The sequence below is a fragment of the Amphiura filiformis genome, chromosome 6 (assembly GCF_039555335.1).
Source record: "Amphiura filiformis chromosome 6, Afil_fr2py, whole genome shotgun sequence".
NCBI lineage: Eukaryota > Metazoa > Echinodermata > Ophiuroidea > Amphilepidida > Amphiuridae > Amphiura > Amphiura filiformis.
The window spans coordinates 36,155,971-36,183,025 of NC_092633.1; the positions used below are offsets into that span (position 1 = coordinate 36,155,971).

The window sequence follows — 27,055 nt, forward strand, 5'->3', positions numbered from 1 at the left end:
TTGCATTCTGAATACGAAGCATGTCTTTCTGATATCAAATAATTTTCATTTTTGAAAATCACAATATAATACAAATTTTATGACAAATTATAAAATTTGATATTTTTCAAATTTTTGATATATAACAGTCATAGAAGTAAATTATATAAATCTAATGACATATTCTTAAAGTGTATGTAGCAGGGAGGAAAAGCCGACGGTCAATTGAAAATTTTGACCTTTCATATTGAAGATATGGATTTTTTTCCAAAAAGACCTTATTTTTTTTGGTGTTTTGGGAAAAAAAATCCATATCTTCAATACGAAAGGTCAAAATTTTCAATTGATCGTCGGCTTTTCATCCCACCTACATACACTTTAAGTATAAATCATCAGATTTATAAAGTTTACTTCAAGTACTGTTAAATATCAAAAATATCAATTTTAATGATTTGCCATAAAATGTGTATTAAATTGCGAATTTCAAAAATCAAAATTATTTGATATCAGAATGACATTCTTCGTATTCAGAATGCAATTCGATATGTCTGATGTGCTCTAATGTCCCACAATAAATACTGTCCAAACGTTTCTTGTTTAAATGTAATATGAGTTACGAATATGAATTTTAGTAAGTGCTCCATACGACTTCTCTACTGAAGTGTTATACGTCTTTTATAATAGGATTCACAAATATTCATCACAACACAGAGGACATCAACATCACTGGCCCCGTTGAAGATGTTTTGGAAGTAATTCCTGCTTACAATGGCTCCATTGTACAAATTGAAGCTTTAATCGACAGCTCACGAGTATGCCGGCAATACCTAGAGGTTGCAAGTTCTAATTCACGTGTGTTTGATCAAGATTTGAATCCTGTAAAATGGTGGGTTTCCGTTAAGAATCACAATATGACGAATTGGGGCACACCCACTGGTATTTACGGATGTTCATGTAGCATGAAAATGAGTAAGTAACCAAATAATAGCATCCGCATACTGCTAACCTTTAGTTTGAATGTTGTGACTGAACACACGTTTAACACGCGTGCACTTATGCATGAGTAAAACATGTATTGTCAGTATACTTCGGTTCTATAGTTATAAATGCGCTTTTATAAATACGCACGTGACTCATGGGTACGACCAACGCTCTGCAGGGTCTATTGTTCTATTGTTTCCGATTAGAGCGCTGACATATTGGAAAATGTTGCCAATCAATATTCATGAGAGTGTATATTTAACGTCCAGTTTTCGAAATTGGGTGACTTGTGTTTGGTAGGTGTGAAATACATCTGGGCGTTTTACGAATAAAGGCATTGACATCATCGAATGGCTGCCCAGTGCTGTTATGTGTTTAGTTATTATATAGGCCTAATAATTATTATTAAATGTATTCATCATTCCTTTCTTTTCCCTTCTCTGTACTTATTCTTTCCTAGGCCTACACTTTATCACTCCCTCCCTCTCATTGTCCCCTCTCACCCCCTCTCTCATTCCCATCATTTTCCTTATATTTCTATTTATCTACTTGTCTTTATTATATCTAATACTTACATGTATACGTATAGCGATTACCATTATAGTGTAATATAGATATATGGACTGGACATGGCAGCCTTCATACATTCTAATGTGTAATCGATCAGCAAGAGCATTCAATTTATTTAAATGAAACGCCTAACGTCAGGTGGGTGGTAAAGATGATTGCATCGACAGCTAAGCCTCCTTTATAGACTTCAGACCCACACAAGCACTGGGATACTTGAGTACAATGGTACCACTTTACACATGACTGCCCTTACACATGACTGTAGTGTGGTCACTTGTTGATACTCGCCTGTTGCGTAGAGCGTTAATATGATGCCGGATCAGTGACCAATTTAATGGCGGAACCCCTTTGTTCGAAACAATGGTACCACTTTTATGAATAGCCTGTCGCAACTTCTTATCGGCATCAAACGAACAAAACATTATATAATCTATTGCGACTCTATTTCTATTGAAAGCTCTTTGGGCACGACGCACAGTGTCATCGCCCCGATATCGTCATGGCAGAAATCGCCATGGTAGGTTGAATCCACCGCCACGCATGGCCATTTTGTATCGACCTGTTTAATAGTTTTAGTCGCATAATGGGCCGAAGGACATCTGACTAAGGCTACTGACAATAGCCCCGATTAGCTCGGTGACTGACCTCGCTAGTGTGTGAGTGACCATGGTACGCCATATTTCATATGCTTTTAGACTACCTTCACGATTGGCCTATACACTGCGCTATATAATTCGGCACATATAAATCAGAATCATTGTCAGTTTTTGACTCAAGACGCAAGCTAACGACTATCATATCTGTTCAAAATATATATTCAAGTGCAAGGAACCACATCTGGTTTCTTTATACGAAATCATTTACGGGAGATATTCATCATTTTCTACCCCGGTATCAAAGATTTTCTTCTCATATCAAATTCACGTGTATCGATCCCGGGTATTTATTTTAGTATCTCTGCTGACATTAGCCAGGCGATGTCGGTGTGCGACGTACCAAGAGCAGCAAATCCTCATACAGAAACGGATATGAACACTGTAGACAAATATCATCAAATCAAATCAAATCAAATTTAAGTATTATAAGGGTATTTCGTGATCCACAGCATCATCCGCCACTTTTCTCATAATGTTTATGTACAAAACATTTCTTGCAGATTAATTCGTTTTGCAAAGATATCGTGAAATTTGAATATTATTCTGGTATACCAGAACGAAATTACAACACATTGTCTATGGACAGTGTAATACACATAATCATGCATAACTCGCAAACGCATAATCGGAATCAACTGAAATTTTGGGAATAAGCTTTTTTCGTGGATATCTACTGAAAATGTCATAAAAAGAGGATGCTAGTGTAACCCAGGTTCATGTGTCAAGTGTAAACAATGACGTTACACTAATGACAGAACGAAATTTATAATCACACTATACAACGATGAGCCTTATCTTGATTTCTAAGTAAAAAACATTTATTAAGAATAAAAAAAGGAAATAAAAATAAAATAAACCTTAATACATTTTACTAGTAATATTACGCAAGCGCGCTGCATCGCGGGGATCCCATAATAATATAGTTAAAATTTCAAAGTCAACAGTTCATCCAGTGTTGTAGTAAAGTCACAATCGGTGTAAATCACTCCCTCGATGACCATCATCACAAATCACAAATCAGTCCATGTAAAGATCATCTCTGTAAAGAGCCAGCAGAGTAGTCTCCTATCTCACATAATTCCATGCATGTCATGTATAAAATCCAACAGCTATATATAAAATCCAATGTAGCTGGTTCACTCCAAGTATCTTGTATTTCACAAGAACAGAATATTGATGATTATAATTATGAAGATATACAATGTATGATAAAATTAATATTTAATATCAGCATGATCAGAGGAATCGGACGTCCATGCTGGCAGCACATGTAGTCTCTCCATATGTGGGCAAGGGTCAGCAGAGGCCAGAGGTCAGCAGAGGGATTAAGTGGGATCAAGTTTTGGAGGTTGGAGGACCACTGGAATCTAACTTTTAGGGGTGTTACACTCTCCCCCTCTAGAATTATGGCCGTCCTCGGACATACTCGGCACCATTTCATCCTCAGTCCTGAAGCAAGCGAGCCATCAGCATACTATTCATTTGTTGCTGCTGTTGTTGCTGCACCATTTGCTGTTGGATGAGGCCTAAGATATCACTCTTGGAAAGGACATCTGACTGGGGTGCAGTTGACATGCCTAACGTGTAAGACGCAGGTTCTCCTGGTTGGTAATACCCGAATCGCTGGGTTGGCTTACGCTCTCGTGCCGGTCGATTTGCCGTCGGGGTTGGCAAACTTGAAGCTTGACTCTCAGGTGATCCATTCTCACTTCCTTCTTCACTATCCTCAGCAGTCTCAGCATTAGTCTCTGGTGCTTGAGAGGTGCTTTCATCTGGGACTACACTGTCAGAAGTGAGTTGGTCAGATGATGCAGCATCTGGCGAAGAGCTAGGGTGAGTAGGATCTTCTTCACCATTCTCCGGTGGACTGGGTGGTGTTGAATCATCCTCAGCATCTTTGGGTGAAGCAGGGAGTGTTGAATCGTCACCATCATCTTTATCTCCACTGGTGGTGTCATCCGGAGGTGAGCTGGGCCCAGGTATCTCCTCTACATTCGGTGTACCGTCATCGTTCTCTTTTATAGTTCCATCATCAATATGATCAGGGACGGTTTTCTGCGGAGTGTTTATATTGGGGCCTGTTAAAGCTTGATCAGCTAAGTAGGTTCCATACTCTTTATCATCATCATCTTCATATTCGTCATACACATCATCATCATCATTATTCCCACTACCCGATGTGATACCTTCTTGTCTCACATTTTGTTTACGCTGCAGTCTCTTTGACCGTTTCACGGGCTGTGCAGCACGGGTTGGGGAACTTTCTTCCTTTTCCTTCTTCTTCTTCTACTTCTGTACTTTCCTTGAGGATTTTGCAAGGAAGCAACAAATTTCGGTGAAGGGTTCGAGATGGACCATCACCGTCTTCTGGTTTGATGACATACACAGGAATGTCATCCCTAATTTCCTCACCACAACATAAATGTTGTCCTCCCATCTATTTGCTAGTTTATGCTTTCCTGAAAGGCCATCCTCTTCACCAGGACTCTGTCTCCTGTACCAGACTGCTTTCTCGCAATTTCAAGTCACGACGCTTCTTGTTGGCTGTACATCGTTTCGATGCTGACTTCTCAGCCAATTTAAAGGCTTCTTGTAGCCTTGCCTTTAGCCTTTCTGCGTATGATTGGTGCGACATCTGGCTTTCGTCTTTGCCTCTCAGACCCATCTGAATATCAATGGAAGTTTTGGTGTCCTCCCAAACATCAGAAAGTATGGGGTCATACGAGTGGCATCGTTCGGGGTGCAGTTATATGCATGCACTAGGGGTGCTACATGCAGTCGCCACTGCGTCTTGTCTTTGTCGGAGAGTGTACCCAACAAGTCAAGGAGTGTCTTGTTGAATCTCTCCACTTGTCCGTTCCCTTGTGGGTGGTATGGTGTGGTACGCGATTTCCTGATGTTTAACATCTTGCACAATTCTTGGATGACACGGGATTCAAAGTCGCGTCCTTGATCAGTATGGATACGTTCTGGTAGTCCATAGTGTACAAATACCTTCTCCCAAAGAACCTTTGCTACCGTGGTTGCCTTCTGATCGGGGGTTGGGTAGGCAAGAGAATATCTAGTGTAGTGGTCGGTGATGACTAGCACATTCTGCACTCCCTTGTCATCAGGCTCTATCGTAAGAAAATCCATGCACATGAGCTGTAGGGGAGCAGTAGATGACAAAGATCCTGCTGGTGCAGCTGTCTGGGGACGAGCCTTGCGACGTATACACCGCTCACAAGTTTGGCACTTCTGAAAGATGTGGGTACTCATTCTTGGCCAGTAGAATCGTTGACGCACTAGTTCGGTAGTCTTCTCTGTCCCTGGGTGGCCCATATCATCGTGTAGAGCTTTCATGACTTGGTCTCGATATTGAACAGGAAGAACTAACTGTAATGTCAACGATTTGTCAGGATCCACAATCTTGCGGTACAGGACTCCATCTTGTAAGATTAGCTTGTCCCACTGACGGAGGAGAAATTTCACGCCATCAGTCTCAGCTACCAAGTTTCTGGGGCGAAGTCCACTGTGGACATACCCTAGCACTGCAGTAATGTCTGGGTCTTCCCTCTGGGCTGTTGTCCAATTTGTAACTTCCAAACTAGGTAGGGTGGACTGGCCAGGTACAGTAGGCATTATGAACTCTGCAGGAATGGCATCAGGGGAGTCAGTCAAACTCTCTAGTAGAGTGTTGTCTACGTCATTACCAGCTAATCCAGCGTGTTGATCTGAAGTCGCCTGTTGGGCGTTGCATCTAACTGGAAGGGCTTTGGTGATCCCATGAGCTTGACAGACAGCTACAATGGCAGAGTCAGTTATGCACTCGTCATAGTTATGTCGTAGGCGGTCGCACATAGCATTGATTTTCTGTGTGGTCTCTTCAGCTTCATCGTCATCTGGTGGCGGGGCTTGGGGTCGGCGTGAAAGACTGTCTGCGTCGATGTTGATCTTACCGGGACGGTAGTTAATGTCGAAGTGGAAATTGGCTAGAGCAGCCAACCAACGATGACCCGTCGCATCCAGTTTTGCCTTACTCAACACATATGTCAAGGGGTTGTTATCCGTCATGACGCTGAACTTGGAGCCATACAGATAGTAAGCAAACTTCTCCGTCACTGCCCATTTCAAAGCCAGGAATTCTAATTTGTGCGCTGGATAGTTTAACTCTGATTTTGACAATCCTCTGCTAGCATATGCCACAGGGTGCAAATGACCATCTATCTCCTGGTAGAGCGCTGCTCCCAGTCCTTGAGTACTAGCGTCTGTGTGCAGTACAAAGGGTTTAGAAAAATTGGCGTATGTCAACACCGGGGCTGAAGTCAGGGCGTCTATTAGGGTGTCAAAGGCCTCCTGACAGGCTGGAGTCCACTTGTCTCCAAATGGGGTCTTCGGATTAGGTCTTCCCTGATCTTTGATGGATACCTTCCGATGCTTCCCTCGTCCTCTCTTCTGCAGGGGCTCATATTCTCGTATCAGATCATTCAGTGGTTTAGCTAGTCGACTGTAGTGTTTGATAAACCGTCTGTAGTACCCGGTGAAACCAAGAAAACTTTTCATCTCTTTGGCGTTGGTGGGTCTAGGCCAAGTCTTCACTGCAGATAGCTTCGCTGGGTCCGGTTGGACGCCTTCAGCTGAGACGACATGTCCCAGGCACTTCACAGATGGTTGGACAAATGTGCACTTATCAGGGCTCAATTTCAGTCCATACTCCTGAAGACGATCTAGAACATCTCTCAGTTTTTCTTCATGTTCTTCAAGAGTGCTGGAGTATATCAGAAGGTCGTCCAAGTACACAAGGACATCTTGGTATGCCATGTCACCCATACACTTGTCCATAAGCCTCTGGAATGTGGCTGGAGCATTACATATGCCCTGGGGCATGCGGTTGAACTCAAATAGACCTAGAGGACTCCAGAATGCGGTCTTCTCTTTATCGCTTTCGTCCAGTTCTATCTGGTAGTAGCCAGAACGCAAGTCCAAGGATGAGAACCAACAAGCGCCGTTGAGGGCGTGTAATGCATCTTCTATTTTGGGTACCACATACTGGTCCCGGATGGTCCGTGCGTTCAACCGGCGGTAATCAATGCACAGTCTCACGTCTCCATTCTTCTTCCGGACAACCACTATGGCAGATGAATACGGACTCTGGGATTCTCGGATGATGTTCTTGTCGAGTAGGTCTCTGATATGTGTTTTTACATCTTCGAAGTCGCCCGGGGCTATTCTCCGTCTTCCTTCGCGGAAAGGACTTTCATCAGTCAAGCGTATGCGGTGTTTGACTTTCGAAGTGCATCCTATATCCAGCTCACTGGTGGAGAATACTTCAGGTCTGCTCTGTAGCAGTCTGGTGAAGCGATCTTTCCAGTCCTGGCTAATTGGAGATTCACCGAACTGGAAATCTATCGCATTAGCAGTATCATCCGGGTGTTGTGTCTCTGATGATGGTGTCACAGTCGTGGCTCGAGCTGTGTTGCTGGTTACCGTTGTCCTGGAAGTGACAGGCTGGACACTGTCCAGGGGGTACAGGGCTCCAAGGCGGGATCCGGCTGTCAGGAAGACATCATGCGCCAACATATTCTGCACGACGAGACGGACCTTAAACCGCTTTCTCGCTGTAAGGGTTATTACCCCTGGGTGCACCTTGATTCCACCTGGAAGGCCTGCATTCACGTCATGGTCCAACAGAACATCGGTGTCTCTTAGCATGTTATTTCTCACAAATCCAGTGACAGTTCTTGTCTGTCCAGCTGGAATAGTGGTGGGGTGCTTTCCAGTGAGTCTGACTATCATAGGGGTGTTGTTTGGGACGTTTGTCATATCATAGGCGTGGTATGCCTCTGCCCAGGCCGCACTCATGGTGAGGGTTTTCATGAAGCGAGGGCCTCCTTCTCCACGACAGCATCGGATGAGGTGTCGAATGACGCCAGAGTTGGTTCCTATTATAATGGCAGGTTGGCCTTCTTCCTGTGGTGTAGGACACACAAGTGCAAGTGTTGTCATGCACTTGTCTACTCCAGCTTCTGCCTTCATAACTTCTAAGTCGATGTGGATGTACCCTATATAGGGTACTCTCTGGCCACCAGCACCGATAACAAGGAGGTCACTCAAGGGGAATATCTGGCGATGGGAGAGATGACATCTGTGGTATGACTCCGTCACACATGTCACCTGTGACCCGGTGTCCAGTAGGCCCTCACACCGTCTTCCATCTAACAGTATGGGGGTGATTAGTAATTCTCCAACTAATCCAGGGGGTAGGGGCTTACTGGACTTCTCCTGCCAATTCTCCTCTCTGCTATCTTCTGTCGCGGAGCAGGTTAGTACTGTTTGGGCACCGGGGTGCTCCTCCTTGGGTACCCATGACCGTTTCCCTGTCCATCGTCGTCACAGAACTTCTCAATCAGCCTGCGCTGAACAAGGGTGGGATTGGAGGCTGATGTGCACTCGCTCTTCCTATGCCCATACTCTCCACATTGGAAGCAAACCAGGGGTCCTCGGGGCTTCCGTCGGGGTCCTTGAGGTTTACTATAATGTGTTGGTTGTGGGGGGCCAGCCGCCATCGCTTGTGCCTGTGCTGCAGGGATGGAGGGTGCTAGCTGTAGTTGCTGTACCAACTTCTTTAGTTCTTCTACCTCTTTCCTCAGGCTGGTATCAGCTGAAGGGGTTGAAGGAGGAACTTGTGCGTGATGAACCTTCATACTGGCCTTGGTACCTTGCCGCATCTTGACTCTAGCCTGCTGTGCCGTCTCCTCCACTCTCACATCCTTGAGCAGAGTAAGATAATCTGGTGGATTTGTCTTCTTCTGGCGTAGCTGTAGTGCATTTACCAGGGCCTCATCGTAGACACACCCACGGATAAATTGATTGAGCCTGGCTTTGTCCACTTGGCCGGTTTCGATGCCATCGTAATGGACCACCCTGTCTAACTTTGTTTCAAGGCGGGTCAGGAATGCTGAGGGCACCTCTCCCGGCTCCTGATGCGTTCTCTAAAAATACTGTATAAATCAGCTCCGTCGCAAGCTGCGCCAAACACCTTATCCAAACTGGATAGATACTCTGATGCTGTAGCAGATGCGGGCAGTTTCCTGACAACACTCAGGGCAGGGGGAAGAAGGCTTTCCGTAATCCGGGTCTTCTTGTCCTTGTCTGCGATGCCAGACTCCTTAAGCATTTGGTCCGCCAGTTGAAACCAGGTGTCCCAGGGCAACTCTCCTCCAGGTGGGGGTTCCTTGCCTGAAAAGTGGCGGAGTCGGCGGTAGGTCTTGGAAGAGTCCTGGATCTTATGCACATGCTCCACTACCTTCGAGGGGACTTCACCATTGACCAGAGATGCCAAGTCCTGGCTCTGCTTGTCGTACTTGCTGAGCAGTTCTTTCAATGCATCTTCGAACGTTGGTGGTGGGTGTGGTGGCAACGCAGGTGGTGGATGACCAGGTGGGGGTGGTTGAACAGGTGGATTATCAGCTGGTGGTCCTGCAGGGCCGGGGTCTTCATTATCCGAACTCATGGTGGATGAAGGATGACCCTGTTGTCCACTCTACTGGCTCTCTACAGACTCTTAGATTAATTTGGGATTTAAACTTTAATTAAGTATCAAATTTGTTATGATTATTGTGACTTCCTAGTGCCTATTACTCAGTGACTTGAAATTTTTATATTTTTTTTAGTTTACGACACTGCGGTACACGTGCTCATTAATTTATTTTATTTAATTGGTTTACTTTTAATTAATTCAAGAAGTGGCTCAAAGTTGTATTTAAAAAATCAATTCCTCAGATGCATAAACTGTAAAACTCTATAATCACCAATTATCAAGTTTATGCAATGAATCTAAAAAATAGATTTAAAATGAATTTATTTTAATTCATTAAACAAACAAACAAAAACATAAACAATAATCCAAAATCCCGGACGAGCCCCCATTTTGTAACCCAGGTTCATGTGTCAAGTGTAAACAATGACGTTACACTAATGACAGAACGAAATTTATAATCACACTATACAACGATGAGCCTTATCTTGATTTCTAAGTAAAAACATTTATTAAGAATAAAAAAGGAAATAAAAATAAAATAAACCTTAATACATTTTACTAGTAATATTACATAAGCGCTGCTGCTTCAATGGGGATCCCATAATAATATAGTTAAAATTTCAAAGTCAACAGTTCATCCAGTGTTGTAGTAAAGTCACAATCGGTGTAAATCACTCCCTCGATGACCATCATCACAAATCACAAATCAGTCCATGTAAAGATCATCTCTGTAAAGAGCCAGCAGAGTAGTCTCCTATCTCACATAATTCAATGCATGTCATGTATAAAATCCAACAGCTATATATAAAATCCAATGTAGCTGGTTCACTCCAAGTATCTTGTATTTCACAAGAACAGAATATTGATGATTATAATTATGAAGATATACAATGTATGATAAAATTAATATTTAATATCAGCATGATCAGAGGAATCGGACGTCCATGCTGGCAGCACATGTAGTCTCTCCATATGTGGGCAAGGGTCAGCAGAGGCCAGAGGTCAGCAGAGGGGATTAAGTGGGATCAAGTTTTGGAGGTTGGAGGACCACTGGAATCTAACTTTTAGGGGTGTTACACTAGGATCACGAAATACTCCTTTAATTGAATAGCAAAATTATTACACATGGTGGGATTCCAAGTTTGTAATATGTTATGTTGTAATATGTTACACTGAATATAATCACAAAGTTGAACAAAATAGACAATTTTGCTGCACAGTAGTCTCATGTTGTTCCGCCTTTGCATTTTAATGTATAGGAAAACCACCCGCTATGTAGAAGGTCGCTTCTAGCATTTTTGCCTACAAGCTCTTTGGCAGCGCGGAGGTAGTCACGTGCGTATTTATAAAAGCGCATTTATAAATATAACCGAAGTACACTGGTTATCATAATCACTATCTTTTAGGTGTTTTATCATGTAATATTCATTCATTCATTTATTCATTCATATTTATTTCCATAAAAAATCATTAGATTACATTACATCAAAAAATATTTCCCTAAAATCAAATGAAATTAGCAAAAAAAAAGCAACTTTACCAAACATAACCAAAAGACATGACAAGGGACGGAAAAGACTAATTATATTGAGAAATATAGATAGGCGTGTTACCAGGAACGGTAAAATGATGAGGAAAACTTTTGTGCGTTTCGACACAACAGTCTCAGTCGTAGAACAATGTGGTCTCCGACACACAAACACAAAAAACGTATGCAGGAAAATTATAAGAACTGATAAACGAAATGACCAAGAAGCAAAATAATTGTCTTACAGATTGCACTAATCGTGAAGCACTGTGTAATTGTGATATAAGCAATGGTGATATACATTCTGATGGGGGTCACCTTACAGACAAGTCTACACTACCAGTCTATTCAGTTCATCTTGGAGATATTGAAGCGGCTGATCAGAGTGTGCGATTGAAACTGGGCGCTTTGGAATGCAACGGATCGATGTCGTCACACGCAGACACAGTTGACAGTAAATTCATGTGGTGACAAATTCTGCACCAATCACTTATCGTCAGCCTGCTACGCATTTTGCCCAAGTCAAATTTTGTAACTTTGAGAACAAAGTACAAAATATGTTTCAAGCATGCATTTAAACATATTAATGCACCAATCTTTGCGCAAGAACAAATGATAGTGACAATGAGAGGGAATAATCCGAAATAATTAGGGTGATTACGCAACTGATGCATGCTTGAACCACATTTTGTTCTTTGTTCTCAAAATTACAAAAAAAAAATGACTTGGGTAATTAGCGTAGCAGGTTGACGTTCTAAACCGTGTAGCCTATATTTTATCACTACGGCGATGCGCGTATATGCTACAACTATATAATTTCATTATTGTTATTGTTGCTTTAAAAATATACCTAAATCAAGCTACCTTTCATTTAAGTCTTTGATACATGTTATTCTTAATACAGACAATCCCATTTCTATATAGTGTTTCATGACTTGCTAATTACATAACTCATTTAATTATTTTTAACTTTCACTTTCAGTGATTTCACTTCAGTGCCCAGCAAGTAAAGTAATCAGAGGAGGAGATGTTGATACCGGCACAATTAGGATGTGGTGGACTTATTTCGAAATATCCACCGATAGTAACCATTTAGCGAGCATTATATGTGATACACCAATGGGGTCGGAATTTACTACCGAGATGACCAATCCGACGCATGTTATCTGCTTTGCAAGAGAGGATATTCAAAATACAATAGTAGCGCAGTGTGGATTCGAAGTCCAGTTCGCATGTACAGTTCAAGACACTACCCAGCAAACACAAAAACGTTTTAAATAAGTTATATTTTGGCTTTAGGTTTAGGTAAAAACGTTTTAATAATATTAAAATGTCGGGTTATATAAAGGTCATGAAAACGTTTTAAAATGTTTTGTATGAAAACACACTACAACAATATTTTTAAAATGTGTTCAAAATGCTATTGATAACTATTTTTGCAAACATTGTTTGCCAAATATTTTGTCAACACTTGAATAACATTATGTGAAAATAATTGCACCCAACAAACAGAGAAATGCTCTTAAAATGTTGTTTTTTCAAAACGTTTCAAAAAGGTTATGACAAAAGGTTTTGGGCAAACATTTTTCGCAAAATATTTTTTCAACCTCAAAATAACATTCTGTTTAGAATGTTTTGTATCAAGTTTTCAAAAATGTTTTTGGAATGTTATTAAACCGTTTTTATACCCATTATATGACCCGACATTTAAACGTTTTTTGTGAAACATTTTGTGTTGCTGGGCAGTAGATTATCAAAAAAAGTTTTTTAATGTTATGAAAATGTTTTGTACCCTTTATATAACCCGACATTTAAACGTTTTCTGACAACCTTTTATAACCTTTTGCGAATGATGTCGAAAACGTTTTGTGTTTGCTGGGATATTAGCTAAATCAGAGAATCCGTTTTTTTAAAAAGTAAAGTACATGATGCCCTTAAGAGACTAACCACTGACTAATATAGAGGTTAAAGTTTACATCTTTTAGTCAATGTTGGAAGAGTCTATACGTAACGTTTCTTACTTTTTGCCAATTTTTTCATTTGAAAAAAAAAACACCATTTGCTTGACCTATCCCACACTTTTAAGCCATTCTTAAGGAATCGGATAGCAACGTTTTGCGCAGTATTTTTGTGGGACCTGAGAGCACATCAGACACACCAAATTGCTTTCTGAAAACGAGAAATGTCCTTCTGATATCAAATAATTTTCATGTGACATTGTTGAAGGAGTGTCTCTAGCGGTTGTAGATGAATGATTTTGATGACTTGGTATGGTGGGGTTTTTTGGCGCGAGTTTTAAACACACGGGTCCTAAAGGTTGCTCGGCAATTCGGCGTCACATGTCACATCATATATTGATACGAACTATGTTGTTATTTTTAAATAACAGATCCGTTTACGTGTCACGAGATTAAAATGCAGTATCCTGATTCACCTAATGGTATCTTCATGATTGATCCAACGGGACCAGTTGATGATGCTGTTTTGCCATTTGAGGTGTTCTGCGATATGTCGTCTGACATGGGTAAGGTAATCAGTGGCGTAGCTAGACAATTTTATTTTGGGGGAATGCTGGGCAAACGTAATGAATGAGGGGGTATAGGCATCGTCCATGCTGGTCTGATGCTTCTTGGGTTTCTAAGAGCGTCAACACCCTCGTCGCACTGGGCGACACGGGGGAGGGGGCCTGAGGAGTCTTGGAATCTGCGTGGAATGTGTCCCCGGAACAGTTAGCGTAGATTTCTTTTTGACATGGAGGGATGGGGTTGGAAAATTTTGTCTTGAAGTATAGGGAATCCAGCACTTTCTGGCGAAAAAGAAGTTTATGATACAAATGCGTGAAAACTTTGGGCATATTATTGAAGCTAAGCTGATGACATACGGTATAAAAGTGGAATATATGTGCGCGAAGTGCACAAAAATTGTGTTTTTTAAAGGTTAAAATGACCTAATATGAGGTTAATCAATAACTCTCAGAAGTTGGCCTACTTTCCCTTTTTCATTGGGGGAAGCAGGGGCAAGGATTCAAATCGGGGGATCTCAACACCAACACTATAATTCCTGTTACATGTATAAAAAATAATATTAACACACTGCTTGATTCAGAAACAAAATTTACATTAAAAAACTTTCTTTTTTAAATATTTTTCATATATTTCTGTCTGGCTATTAAAGGCAAAACAATCCTGAACCAAACACATCACCAAGAAGGGGGTATGTTCCACGTATCATATGATAATAACTTGACGCAAGTCGTGGCTGTTATTGATCGCTCGGTACACTGTAGACAGTTACTAAAACTGAAATGCAATGGGAACTACACAGGCTCAAGACAAATGTCCTGGAAATCTCGTTCCAATGAAGTCATGTACAACTGGGCGAATCCAACAGGATCAAGAGGATGTCCATGTGGCCTGCAAGAAGGTGTGTAAGATAATATCAATCATGAGTCATTACAAGCGTTCTGCGTTTGGGCATCGCATGTGAAAGATGCCCGGTACTTGTTTCTGGAACTATAAAAGCATAGCCTAGAGCAAATTAATTGTTTTCGTCTAATATCGAAGTTTCCCATTCGGAAGGATGAGAACAAACAAACAAAACTGAACGATCTACTGTCCCACATTGCAAATTGAACGGATGACATTGGCTCAACACGCCTTATAAGCCAAAAAAGAAACTTATAATTTGTCACAAGGCCATATCTTAAAATCCTGCTCATCAAAACTAACATTACACACAGGATTGCCTCAATACTCTACTCTAAACACATGCCAGTAACCAAGCAGTTATCCAACTGACAAAACAGCAAAATGCACTGACACAGAACAGATTCTCGGACCACATTCACAGGCAAATAATTGGCACCCAGCAAAAGAAATCTGCAAGAATGCGCACAAGATCCATACACAGGTGACAATTTCCAAAGAGTAAGTGGAATAGTGTGGAACGGAACTGCACTGCTTTTCACACACTTTCTTCAAGAAACAGGCCTTGTTCCACAATATTCCACTTACTCGCAGATTTCTTGTGTTGGGTGCCAATTATTGGGCTGTCAATGTGGTTCAGGAAGCTGTTCCATGTCAGTGCATTTTGCTGTTGTGTCAGTTGGACAACTGCTTGGTTACTGACATGTGTTTAGAGTAGAGTAAGTAATCCTGTGTGTAATTCTGTTTCATTTTGATGGACAGGATTGTAAGATATGACCTTGTGAAAAAAGTTTCTTTTTTGGCTTAGTGTATTTAAATCACGTCTGAAGTTGAAAACGTCCTCGACTAAAACAAAATGTTTAGTGTACAGCAATTAATGCACGTTTCCACGAATATATAAAGCAGGTTGTTACCAGATTGACAAACTTTGTAACTGTGACATTGGTGAAGACGTGATTACATCTGGTGACGATACATTGACTGACGTTGGTTATATAACGGATAAAGCTACATTACCTGTTGTGCAAATGAATATTGAATCTTATCATGACTCTGGTGATGAGGTCACTCTAGGACCAATAGAATGCAATGGCGCTGCCTCTGAACTACAAGGTACGGTACCCATAGTATGAATAACACCCGGGAAATAATACTTGCACTCTATTTCATTGCCCGAAGTTTAAAGTTATTGAAGGGTACGGGTTCCAATTCATTACTAGATAACCCGCTAGATAAATCGGTTCCCAGGTCTTTACGTATCTTCAATTGTTGAAGTGTGCTGAATCTTGCAAAATAATACCATGCATGTATCCAAGTATTATTACTGTACAAGTTTACTGTCATTATTTGGGAAGAATTTGTTAAACTATACATCCATATCCCCAAACAATTCATATGGCCGATTGACACCCAAAATAATCACTGAACTCGTTTAGCTAAAGTTTTATAGCTATATTATTCTAAAATAGAAAACTATTCATAATGTTTATATTAACATAGCTGAAACTTTTAACACCTTGAATTTTAGGACCAAGGAATTCTGGTTCAGATACAACTGTAGGGTGGGAACTTCTGCAATGACCGTTTGTATCCAGGTGATGGTGCCAAACAATTGGCATTTGCTTCTTGGGACGCAATTCCTTACGATGGTATTGTGACACAATGGCGCTACCTTTCTACAAGTACCACACCCTTTAAAGCTATTATATGGCGACGTCGGCGTGGCTACGCGCGATGAAGTGGTTGGCATCAACGAGATACCAAGTTATCCTGCGCATCAGGAAATTACACACAAAGTACCTGTAGCGGATCAAATTCGTGTCAAACAAGGCGATCTGATTGGATTTGCCTATAGGCAAGGAGTCTTTCCATTTGATTCTGGAGATCAGTGGACGTATTTCCGATGGGCTAGTGTGCATTTGGCTCAAATCAAAATAGGATATCGAATTTATCTATTAGCGGCTGGTTATAGGGCATACTCTTTGCAGGCAACCATTGATAGCGGTAGGTAATCAAACATGAGAAGGACAGTTACACGGGCTAAATGAAGCCAGTGTAGAAATTGTACTTAACCCGTATTTACTGGTTTTCAAAAACATTTTCAAATTTCTTAAATATTACACTATTGAAAAGTTTGTCTAGAGTTCACTTATATAGAAATTTTTTTATATACATGTATTATATTTTAGGATAAAATAAAATGTATTATATTTTATATACACTCCTTCAGTTTCCATAAATTCCTAGAAATCGACCGTTATTAAATACTACACTAATCACTATTGAAGTTTGTTGTCAAGAATATAAATTTATATTGAAAAGTTTGCCTAGAATATTAAAAGTGCACCATTCCGTTTCCGTAAATTTCAAGATATCGAAGCTTAATTAAACATTGCACATTTTTAGACCTATTTATTCTAAATTTGCGCTGCTTTGGCGCACATGTCTTTTTTTGCTTTTTATCTGAAATTTCTTTAAAGTAATTGATCATTTTTGATATTTTTGTGTCGTTTATTACAATTTTATGAGATGTCTATGGCCAAAGTTATTAATGATATAATAAGTTTACTTTCATTTTCAACCCTTAGTTAACGAGCCACCAATTTTGACATGCCCAACTAATATAACGAAGACTGTAGAAAGTGGCCAGAACTCAACATTAGTTTCCTGGAGTTACAAACAAGTGTCTGATGATTACGATGCGGTAGCTCGATTATCATGCATTCCTGAACGGGGATCCGAGTTCTTCATAGGACAGATGAACGTCACATGTGCTGCCTTTGATGATGAAAACAATGAGGCTATGTGTACCTTTTCAGTGGATATAGTTTGTGAGTTGTTCGGATAGGTTTTACACTTATGCACAAATCAAAAAGTGTTACTTACTGAGAGCTTACAGCACTATACCGTAAAATTCCGTCTACAAGCATACATTTCTCTAAATGAAGTTTTTTTGACGAATGGCAGACATCATCCACAGAAAAAAAAATACAATAGATTGGTCTTACAAATTATAATAAATGACTGCCTGTGTCAGTAATATAATTGCGCAAACTCCAAATAATGTTTTTGTGGAAGGTGTCTAGCTACCTTTCATTCCTTTTGTCAAAAAACACCTCATTTAGAGGTATATGCTTGTAGCTGAAAATCTACTTTATATTACCCTCATAGCTTGTTCACTTTGATAGTTAGATAAATCGGATTTTTAGCTTGTTGGTCCAAGACATTGCTGACAGATTCAACTGGAGTAAACAAATAGTTTACTTATTACAGCACATAGAATACTATTTCAAAATTATTATCAGTATTATGTAAATGTTTAAGCTATCATTATTATGTAGGTGTTTCAATTCTTAGTAATATTATGACACTTTTTAATATCAATGACATTTGCTCTTTGTCTCCTTCGCTCTTCAGAATTCAAGCTGCTAAGAAGCAATCTACTGAAATGGTAAACATTGTGAATACATGTTTGGTAGATTCATAGAGGAAAAACAAAGGAGAACAACTTTGGAACATTGACACTGGGCAAATAATTAATGGTTTGATGTAACAATGTGATTAAAGAAAAGCAATGCATGAAAATGTTGTTAACTCTGGAAGTCACTGCATTGGCCATAGAAACCATTATATCTCAAGAATATTGTATTCTGGGATTGTATTATAAGGAGTGGCTCTATTCACCTCCATTTAAAGATATATCAGATGTAATAATTGTTGCAAGTTCATGATGGTATTGTTGTACATGCAGGTCCCTTGGGTCACACATGTATGTTAAAGTAATAGATTAGATTGAATGTAAAATATTATGATAGAAGAGAAGGTATAATGCCAACTCAAGACATAAATACTTACACAACTCAGATCTGTATTACCATATTATTGATTTTTTTATTTTTTTTTATTCTGTGTTATCATTCTGTAGTTTTACTTTCATATTACAAAGAATCGCAACATTTCTTAAGAATACATTTGAATATAACACATTGTACATGTTTATCAATGCCACGGATACATGTTTATATAATTCCTGTTGTTGTATCAAGTCCGTTTTAAATTGTTTTCAGACTGCTTGGTCTTTTAGATATCTCCTACATTCTTGAATTACTTTTAATATCTTTTAAATAAAGTGTACTGTATATATAAGCAGGAATGTAAATGAAGGTAAAAAGTAAAATTATGTACCTTAAAGAATTCTTTTTGATCCTAGCTTGGATTCTGATATGTGGAAAGTTTTAAACATCTAAATCTCAACTTCATTGTGAGTTTGAATTGTGTTAATATGAGGGCAAATTAGAAAATTAATTTAATCTTGATAAGGTAAATTTTGACATCATAGAAAAGAAACATATCAGCAGAGCTGATGTTATTATGTATTTCTGCAGTGTTCATGCATTTAAATAATTATGTTTGTAATAGTAATATTACTTGACAATCAATGACATATGAAAGTCATTCAAAACATTCTACCTCCATCGTCATATCTCCGTTATCTTATGTGCCAGGAAGTTGAAATTACTTATGATTATACTCGTAAATCTTGGCTACAAAATGAAAGTTATTTAATTAAAATGTGGTTTTTGGTTGTTAAGATGAGTAGGTTAAGGGGGTACTACACCCCCTGCCCAATTTTGTGCCTATTTTTCCATTTTTCTCAAAAATTATAGTACATTGGTGACAAGTAAGATGTGTATATTATAGGGGCAAGGACTACAACTACTGCACTGGAAATTTTATTTCAGCACAGACAACAGTTGTGGAGTTACAGTCAAAAATGAGGGAAACCAATATTTGATCAATAAATCAATAACTACTTGCCTTGAGTTGCTGAATTTTCAGTGCAGTAGTTGTAGTCTTTGCCCCTACAATATAGATATCTTACCTGTCACCAATGTGCTATAATTTCTGAGAAAAATGCAAAAATAGGCACAATATTGGCCAGGGGTGTAGAACCCCCTTAAAGCTAATACAGATTTGGTACGACGGAAACAGTCTGAAAAGAAAGGCTAATTTTGAAAAAAAAGTAGGCATTATCTATGTGAAAATCATTACAGATTTATTTCTGAAAATGATTAAATTTAAATTGCTTTATTTTTGTTCAAATAATTTAATCAATATCTAATTATGCTTGTAGGTAGTCCAGTTTTACTGGGTATCATGTTTTTTTACAACAAAACCGATACATGTTCAAGATAGCTGTCATATTGACACTTTTCCATAGGTTGTTGACTTCAATCGGGTGAGCACTTGTTGGATCAAGTCATATTAATTGGGTCATAAGTTAAAATCAAATAAGTCTTATGCACATTTTTTGTATTTTGTAAGTATATACAAGGCTATTAACAAATTGTCCATCTTATTTCCACGTCAAGATGCACCCTTTACTTAAAATAAGAACGTAATTACGAATTACCCTTAAACATGGTCAAGTCAAAACATTTTGTGTGTCTGTTTAACCCTTTGATGATTTCTTCTAAAATAAAACGTGTTTTATTTTGTTTTGAAGTCCCAAGGCATGCCAGGGAGCTCAAATAGGAACAAAATATTTCTCCTGAGTAAACAGTTGGACAACTGCATCTTACAAACATTCTTATGGAGATTATCCAAAGCTACCATATGATGCTTACTAAACTTTTGACTTCAGTTTTTAACGGTTTCCGACGTACCGAATCTGTATTCGCTTTAACCAACAGATCTAAACAACCAAAAATCACATTTTCATCAAATAACTTTTATTTTGTAGCCACGATTATTATCATGGGTATTTTCAATATCCTGACACATGCCCGGGACACATGCGATAACAGAGATGCAATGATGGAGGTAGAACTTTTTGAATTACCCTCGTATTAAGCTTTCTTTGATCTCACTTCAAAATAAATTCCCAGCAAACACACCTTTTACAGAAAAGGTTTAAATGTCGGGTTATATAAAGGGTATAAAACGTTTCAATAACATTCAGAAACATTTTTTAAAACATGGTGCAAAGCATTCTAACAGAATGTTATTAACTGTTGACAAAATATTTTGCAAAAATGTTTGCCCAAAATATTTTACAATATTTTAAAAACGTATTCATGATCTTTATATAACCCAACATTTAAATGTTATTAAAACGTTTTGATTAAATGTTTTTAGGACATTTTTGTGTTAGCTGGGTATACATACTTTTAACCAACTTCAGGTAATGTGTCTCAATTTGTCATTAATACACTGCTTTCAACTTTACCACCTCCAGGCTATATTTACGTTTATCTCGTATGTTGCTCACGATCATAAGGTGCAGAAATCTGAATTTATATTCTTTTTTAATGATCTTCTGCATAAGGAAATCACTGTTACCTTTATATCAATTGGATTTAATCTAATGAATCAGCCTAGTAAAGAGAACATGTGCTACTCCAGATATTAAAGTTTGATTGGCAAATTCTAACACAATCTGCACTAAAGGATATAAATGAGATGACAAACCGGGCCTTGATTGATTCCTTTTACTTGAGCTCTTCATTCCACCATCTTGGGTCTTTGGGGCTCCACCCTCTTGGGTCTTTGGGGCTCCACCCTCTTGGGTCTTTGGGGCTCCACCTTCTTGGGTCTTTGAGGCTTCACCTTCTAGGTTCTTTGGGGCTCCACCCTCTTGGGTCTTTGGGGCTTCACCTTCTTGGGTCTTTAGGGCTACACCACCTTGGGTCTTTGAGGCTCCACCCTCTTGGGTCTTTGGGGCTCCACCTTCTTGGGTCTTTGGGGCTCCACCCTCTAGTGACTTTGGGGCTTCACCTTCTTGCATTTTTTGGGTTCCACCCTCTTGGGTCTTTGGAGCTCCATCCTCTTGGGTCTTTGTTTTACTGTTAGTGTCCTGTGTATTGTGTTCTGCTTGCTCCTCACTTGAATCATCAATACCCATCCAGTTCATTAAAAGACAGGCCATAGCAGGTGGAAACAAATGGCTAACTAATTCTCCTGCTGGAGGCAAGGCCTCAATATGATCAATATTCTTGGATTTAAAGTCTTGCACACGTTCTGAGATCGTCGGTCCATACTTGTGGAATTCCTTACCTAACCATTTGCTAATAATGCACAGGGTACTCTGATCTCCCCAATCATCAGAGTTGATGTTATCATTCACACGATCTTCAGTCAAATCTTGAAGTATATCAAATACAATAGGGTTCACATTGGAAAATGTATGGTATGTCACAATGTTTTGCAACAGGTGTAAAAGTTGGCTACTTCTATCATCAAGCCATGGCTTCTTAAAGTTTGTTAAACATCCTAAAAGCTCTGAGGACCACGATTCTGGATTTGAATCAGAATCATCTATTTGTGAGGCATCAGTTTGTGCATCTGTTTGTACAGATATTATACAACCTACATTCATCAATGTCTCCGTCTCAGTAGATGTAAATTCCTCTTCCATACCAAGAGTAGAAATCGCCTGATTTTGTTGGGAGTACTTCTCTATACCACATACATCCTGGGACTGAAGTTGGACTGACTGAAATTGGGTAGATGGTTTCAGGGTTTGTTTAAAAGTTGGGTTTGGCTGCATATGAACAGTAATAGTTGGTGATAAGACTGAATCATTAATACTGGATTTCCATAATTCCTGTAAAATAAAAGAGAAAAAAGGGACTCTTAATAATGCTGAAACATGGGCTATATGAGCATGGACATAACAAAATTAAACAACTCTAGGCATCTAGGATATTTTGGTAGAGTTCCCAAGCATTGAAAATTGAGGAGTTCCAGTAGAATACCATAACATTCAATTCAATCCTATAAAATCTTGGCCTACCCCAAATGGTAATTCGAAACAAAAAACAAATCCTACAGCAGTCAGTGGCAGAGAAATCCGAAATTGGCATTGGCACATGATTTTAAAGCACAAAAGAAATATGAAATTAGCACAATTACATTGAGCTGTTCTTAAACCAATAAATGACATAAGATGAATTGTTGTGGAAACACAGCAAAGGAAAAGAATATAATTACATAATGAAATAAGCTCTATGTGTGTAAGTCTCATCTAAGTCTGGGATTTTGGTTCAAACAACTTCAGCGGAGATAGCTACAGACAAACTCACAGACACTAACACAATGCAGTAATAAAAAATCCCTGCTATGGCTGCAGGCCAGAGGATGATTTAAGCACTTCCCACCACGCCACTGTGTTGACTTGCGGTTAGCACAGCTGTGTGAGTGAACATGACACCACTGCTCGGACATTGCATTGACGGGCATGGTTAAATTTGAATTTGGACTGATATATTTACAATAAAACGCATTCAAAATGCTAGTCGATTTCACATTTTATGTTACCTACAGAAGGTGTGAATTATCCTTTATGCATACATCACTTTTGTTCTGAAATCGACCAAGTAATAATGACACATGCACAATTCTTAAACAACATCTTTTGCACAGAATTCAATGGGATTTGAAAAGTAAAGTGGCAGTTGAAACTCTAGTGATAACACGTTTGCAGTGCATGATGGGGCTTCCTTAAATCATCCTCTGGCTGCAGGCAATGCGATAAAACAAACCCCAAATAAAGACAACTTAAAAGGTTAACTCACTAAAATACAACCTGTACATGTACAAGTTAATTGTAACTTTATAGTGATGATATGAATGTACTTACAGTGAAGTTGTGCAAGCAGTGGAATTGCTTTATTCTATCATGGAACTCAAATATAACACGAAAAACTCCCTGTATGCTGTAAAACCAGATTCCATTAGCTATTCCATGTATACCCTCTAACTTTAAATCTACAAAAACAAAACAATAAATGAGAATAATTCATTAATATTATGTAACATAAAATTATTTACAAAGGTACATTGTTGCAAGAGGATATTTGAGCTACACCATTAATAATGCTCCATTGAAGTACAGTTACATACAATATTATTTTGACATCTTTAAAAGTAACAGACAGGGTGTCTATTATCAATCACTGCAAAATTATTCCCTGTAGCTGAACTCATTAGCACCCTGCACTATCAGTCAGGAGAATATGATCGCGAAGGTTCGGGCCTGGGGTCAGCCTTAGGTTAGAATTCTCTTCCTCTCCCAAAATGTTCAAATAAGGTATATGGAATCCTGCAAAAGCTGCAATAAATATGTTCAGTTCCTTGCAAGAATATAATTGTAGAATTTCATCTCACCACCACACACACTCCGAAGTATGCAGGTATTGTGCGACATTTGTGGTTGGAAGTAACACAAAGCTGTTGGTTTTGGTTTTACTTTTTTTGTGCGCAAATTTCAAATTATTTTAGCCTCCAATGAAAATGTGTTTTAATTTGATGAGTCAAAGCATGCAAATTTTGTGCAATGTTACCCTATTCGGCCCAAAAACAGTGTTCTTCACACTAAAAAGGAAGATGCAAAAGGCTTTTGCTTTATTTTTTCTTCTATTTTAATATGATTTAAGAGGGGAAGTCCCCTTTGCAAAAACGTAAGGGGATGTGTCCCCCATCCCTCCCTACTACTCCTGCAACATATGGTCATGTGTACAGAAGAGTAAACCCTGTGCACATACGATGTCGGAGCTATTGAGAGGTACATTTTGATCAGCTTTAATTTAATGCAAATGCCAAGAAAATAAAAAGCCAAAAAACATTGGATATAAAATAGTAAAGAACATCAGGATTTGAAGGGTAAATTAATTCATATCTCAAAAACAGCTTTGATGACATTTCATTTCATTTTGTTTGATCAGTTCACTTTTGATTCCTAACAAAACATTATTCAGTGGTGAACTGGTTTTGACAGACCCAATTTCGTATTCAATTTCTTACCTGGTTGAAAGTGTACTTTTGTTGCCAGACCTTTCTTGGCAAATCTTGCATGCACTCTTGGCTGGTTCTCTTTCACAATATTGGAATCTGCTAACACATCAGCAGCAAGGAATAGGTGTGTACTAGGCACATCTGGAGAAACCTGTAAGTAATTTAAGGCCAAGAACATAAAGTTTGTTTCTAGTAGCATGTCTAAAAAGAGCAATGCACAATGTAGATTTTTAATATAAATTTTAAATACAAAAAACTGCACTGCGCAACAGGAACCACTTCACAATTTGTTTGTTTGTGGCTGCCATTACTAAAGCTTCACTCTGGTCTAAAAGTTCCTAACTTTTGATTTAAAGGATGGTGTCAACACTGATCTACTAAAACACTATAACATCGAATGCATAACTATGGCGATCCTGATTTTTAGACCACCCGAGCTATATTATAAGATTAAATTTGCTAATTTGTTTAATTAAACTTTTGCAACAAGGTAATACATGTTTTTAGCTGTACAAACATACCTTTTATTCCATCAAACAAACTTTATTTTGTTCCAAAATTCATGTTTTATTGCTATTTTTGACATAAAAAAGGTGGACGCAAAACCGATGATACCACAGAACTCCGAAACTTTCACGTAGCACAAGCGCTTGATGTATTGTATAGTACTCTTATATTTACGCTAGCTTATCATGCATTTTCAAGCAGCTTTGAATTATTTTTACTGTGTGCCGCAATTCTGTATTCAAGATGGTAAATTGTTTTCAAAAAGTTGTTAAATTGACCTTGTTTTTTACCACATAATTTGCTTCATTTTTCAAAGCCCTGCCCTCCGTCCAATACATTAAACCTTGACACCAAAGTGTTTGGCAACTGCTTTTAAAACCCTGATGCAAAAAACTAAACCTTGATGCAAAAGTAAAAATTTTGTCCCTATTAACACGAGGGTAGTCTAGCCCTGAAACTCTGGCCATAGTAACCGTTTTTACTTTTACATATATATTGTACTATGGCCAGAGGCACTTTACATTGAAAAACTGGGAGAGAATGCTTGAATAATCCAGTACAAAATTTGAAAGCATTTCAATATTTGATTGAATCAATACAAATGTGTGTAACTTAGGTCGCTAATAAAACCCACTTGAGAAATTGTCGGTCATTCCTAAAAATGCATTTATACTGAAATCACTTCCAAATTTTATGAACATCCTTATGGATACAGGGCGTTAGTCCGACACGCCGCTAGTCCGACACGCCGCTAGTCCAAATCTGAAATGCACTGCACCAGTCTGACACGCCACTAGTCCGAATCTAAAATACACTCTGCCGCTAGTCCAAAAATGAAACCACTGCGCTAGTCTGAAAATGAAAACCACTGTGCTAGTCCGAATCTGGAAAACACTCCTTCAGTCGGACACCCGGGGTCGGACACTGCGCTAGTCCGAATTTACTCGAGAACTCATGCTTCGAATTTGCACGCGATAGTTACGCATTCGAAGCTAGAGTGCTTTGCTATGGTTTTTCGGTCGGACATCTGTGCAATTTTTTGCACCGGAGGTTATTTATTCTATTAATGTTGAAATTTGGATGAAAGTTATTTCGATGAGTCAATTGTATCTTTTGAACAAGATTTGCCTATTTTGGGCAGTCTAAAATGTTGCTGAAGTGTAATTTTAGCAACATTTTTGATGCAACCGCCTGTCGTGATCAGCTGTGTTTACTTCTGAACTTCCATTGCTTTACACGATGTCATGCTTCAGCGAATCCGACTACATTTTGAATGCTACGGTCTCTAGCCCAGAATGTGAAGCTATCAGTGAGCAAATTCTTGGCTAGACTTCTCGAGCAAGTCCGAATCTAAAAACCACTGCGCTAGTCCGAAACTGAAAACCAATGGCAAGTGCGTTTGTTTGAATTAACACTGTGGTAGTCTGAATTTGAATTTTAGAAATGCTGCGCTAGTCCGATATTTGGACAAGCGCAGTGTTTTTCAGATTCGGACTAGCGCAGTGTGGTTTTCAGTTTCAGACTAGTTTACATTACCATGATTACCTGTACATCAGCTTTGTTACCTCCTGTCAACAACAAAAATCTCACTCTGGTGTCCCCTATATAAAGACTTGGAAGTGACTGAGGTTGTGACTGTGGCTGTGCCATGTCTTGTCTGCTAGTGCTACTGCACAAAAACGCCTGGTGTGGCTATCAGCGTCGGTAACGTAATTAACTAATTTCGGTAAGCTTTCACTCGAAAATTCATTTCAGGTTTGTGTCAAGTTCAATATATTTTTGTTTACATTGCCACTACATAAAACAACGTGTTTAAAATTCAGCAGCTGTATAACACTTGCAGGTACGTGGTCACTTCCGTAGAAGAAATTTTATGAAGGTTTTAAAGCCGAAAAATTGTTTTCAAATTCGTGTATTTTTTTTTAGGAGCTAATCGTAGCTTGTCGTACTGCGCGCAAGGTCAAAGGTGACGTTACCATAGTGCGTATTGTAAACTGAACTGAGAAACACTTATTTTCAGGATAAAATTAATCAAATTTTCATAGTAACGATAGCTCCAATTAAATTTTAAAAGTACAATAAGATTTTGAGATTA

The 27,055-nt window shown here is 38.9% G+C and overlaps 2 protein-coding genes across 2 annotated transcripts; one reads left to right on the forward strand and one right to left on the reverse strand.

The window, feature by feature from the left end:
• Positions 1 to 12,427: 12,427 nt before the first annotated feature.
• LOC140155350 (contactin-associated protein-like 5) lies at positions 12,428 to 19,539 on the forward strand. Its single transcript, XM_072178161.1, has 7 exons — positions 12,428 to 12,467; positions 13,623 to 13,757; positions 14,408 to 14,656; positions 15,565 to 15,771; positions 16,187 to 16,662; positions 17,247 to 17,489; positions 18,076 to 19,539. Exons 2-5 carry the CDS (start codon positions 13,649 to 13,651, stop codon positions 16,237 to 16,239), a joined length of 618 nt encoding a protein of 205 aa, XP_072034262.1. The 5' UTR covers positions 12,428 to 12,467; positions 13,623 to 13,648; the 3' UTR covers positions 16,240 to 16,662; positions 17,247 to 17,489; positions 18,076 to 19,539.
• Positions 19,526 to 26,961, reverse strand: LOC140155348 (uncharacterized). The gene is made up of 4 exons (XM_072178158.1): positions 26,506 to 26,961; positions 24,463 to 24,604; positions 23,300 to 23,427; positions 19,526 to 22,264 (listed from the first exon to the last, which is right to left on the reverse strand). Exons 1-4 carry the CDS (start codon positions 26,608 to 26,610, stop codon positions 21,023 to 21,025), a joined length of 1,617 nt encoding a protein of 538 aa, XP_072034259.1. The 5' UTR covers positions 26,611 to 26,961; the 3' UTR covers positions 19,526 to 21,022.
• Between the last annotated feature and the right edge of the window lie 94 nt (positions 26,962 to 27,055).

Bases quoted from the DNA above. Each gene is read 5' to 3' on its own strand.
- LOC140155348 (XM_072178158.1), bottom strand. From the start codon at position 26,610: ATGGCACAGCCACAGTCACAACCTCAGTCACTTCCAAGTCTTTATATA. The intron at 24,605-26,505 runs GTAATCATGGTA...AATTACTTACAG, and splicing joins GTAACAAAGCTGATGTACAG to GTTTCTCCAGATGTGCCTAG. The intron at 23,428-24,462 runs GTAAGAAATTGA...TTGTTTTTGTAG, and splicing joins AAAAGTACACTTTCAACCAG to ATTTAAAGTTAGAGGGTATA.
- LOC140155350 (XM_072178161.1), top strand. From the start codon at position 13,649: ATGCAGTATCCTGATTCACCTAATGGTATCTTCATGATTGATCCAACG. The intron at 14,657-15,564 runs GTGTGTAAGATA...TATATAAAGCAG, and splicing joins TCCATGTGGCCTGCAAGAAG to GTTGTTACCAGATTGACAAA. The intron at 15,772-16,186 runs GTACGGTACCCA...CTTGAATTTTAG, and splicing joins CGCTGCCTCTGAACTACAAG to GACCAAGGAATTCTGGTTCA.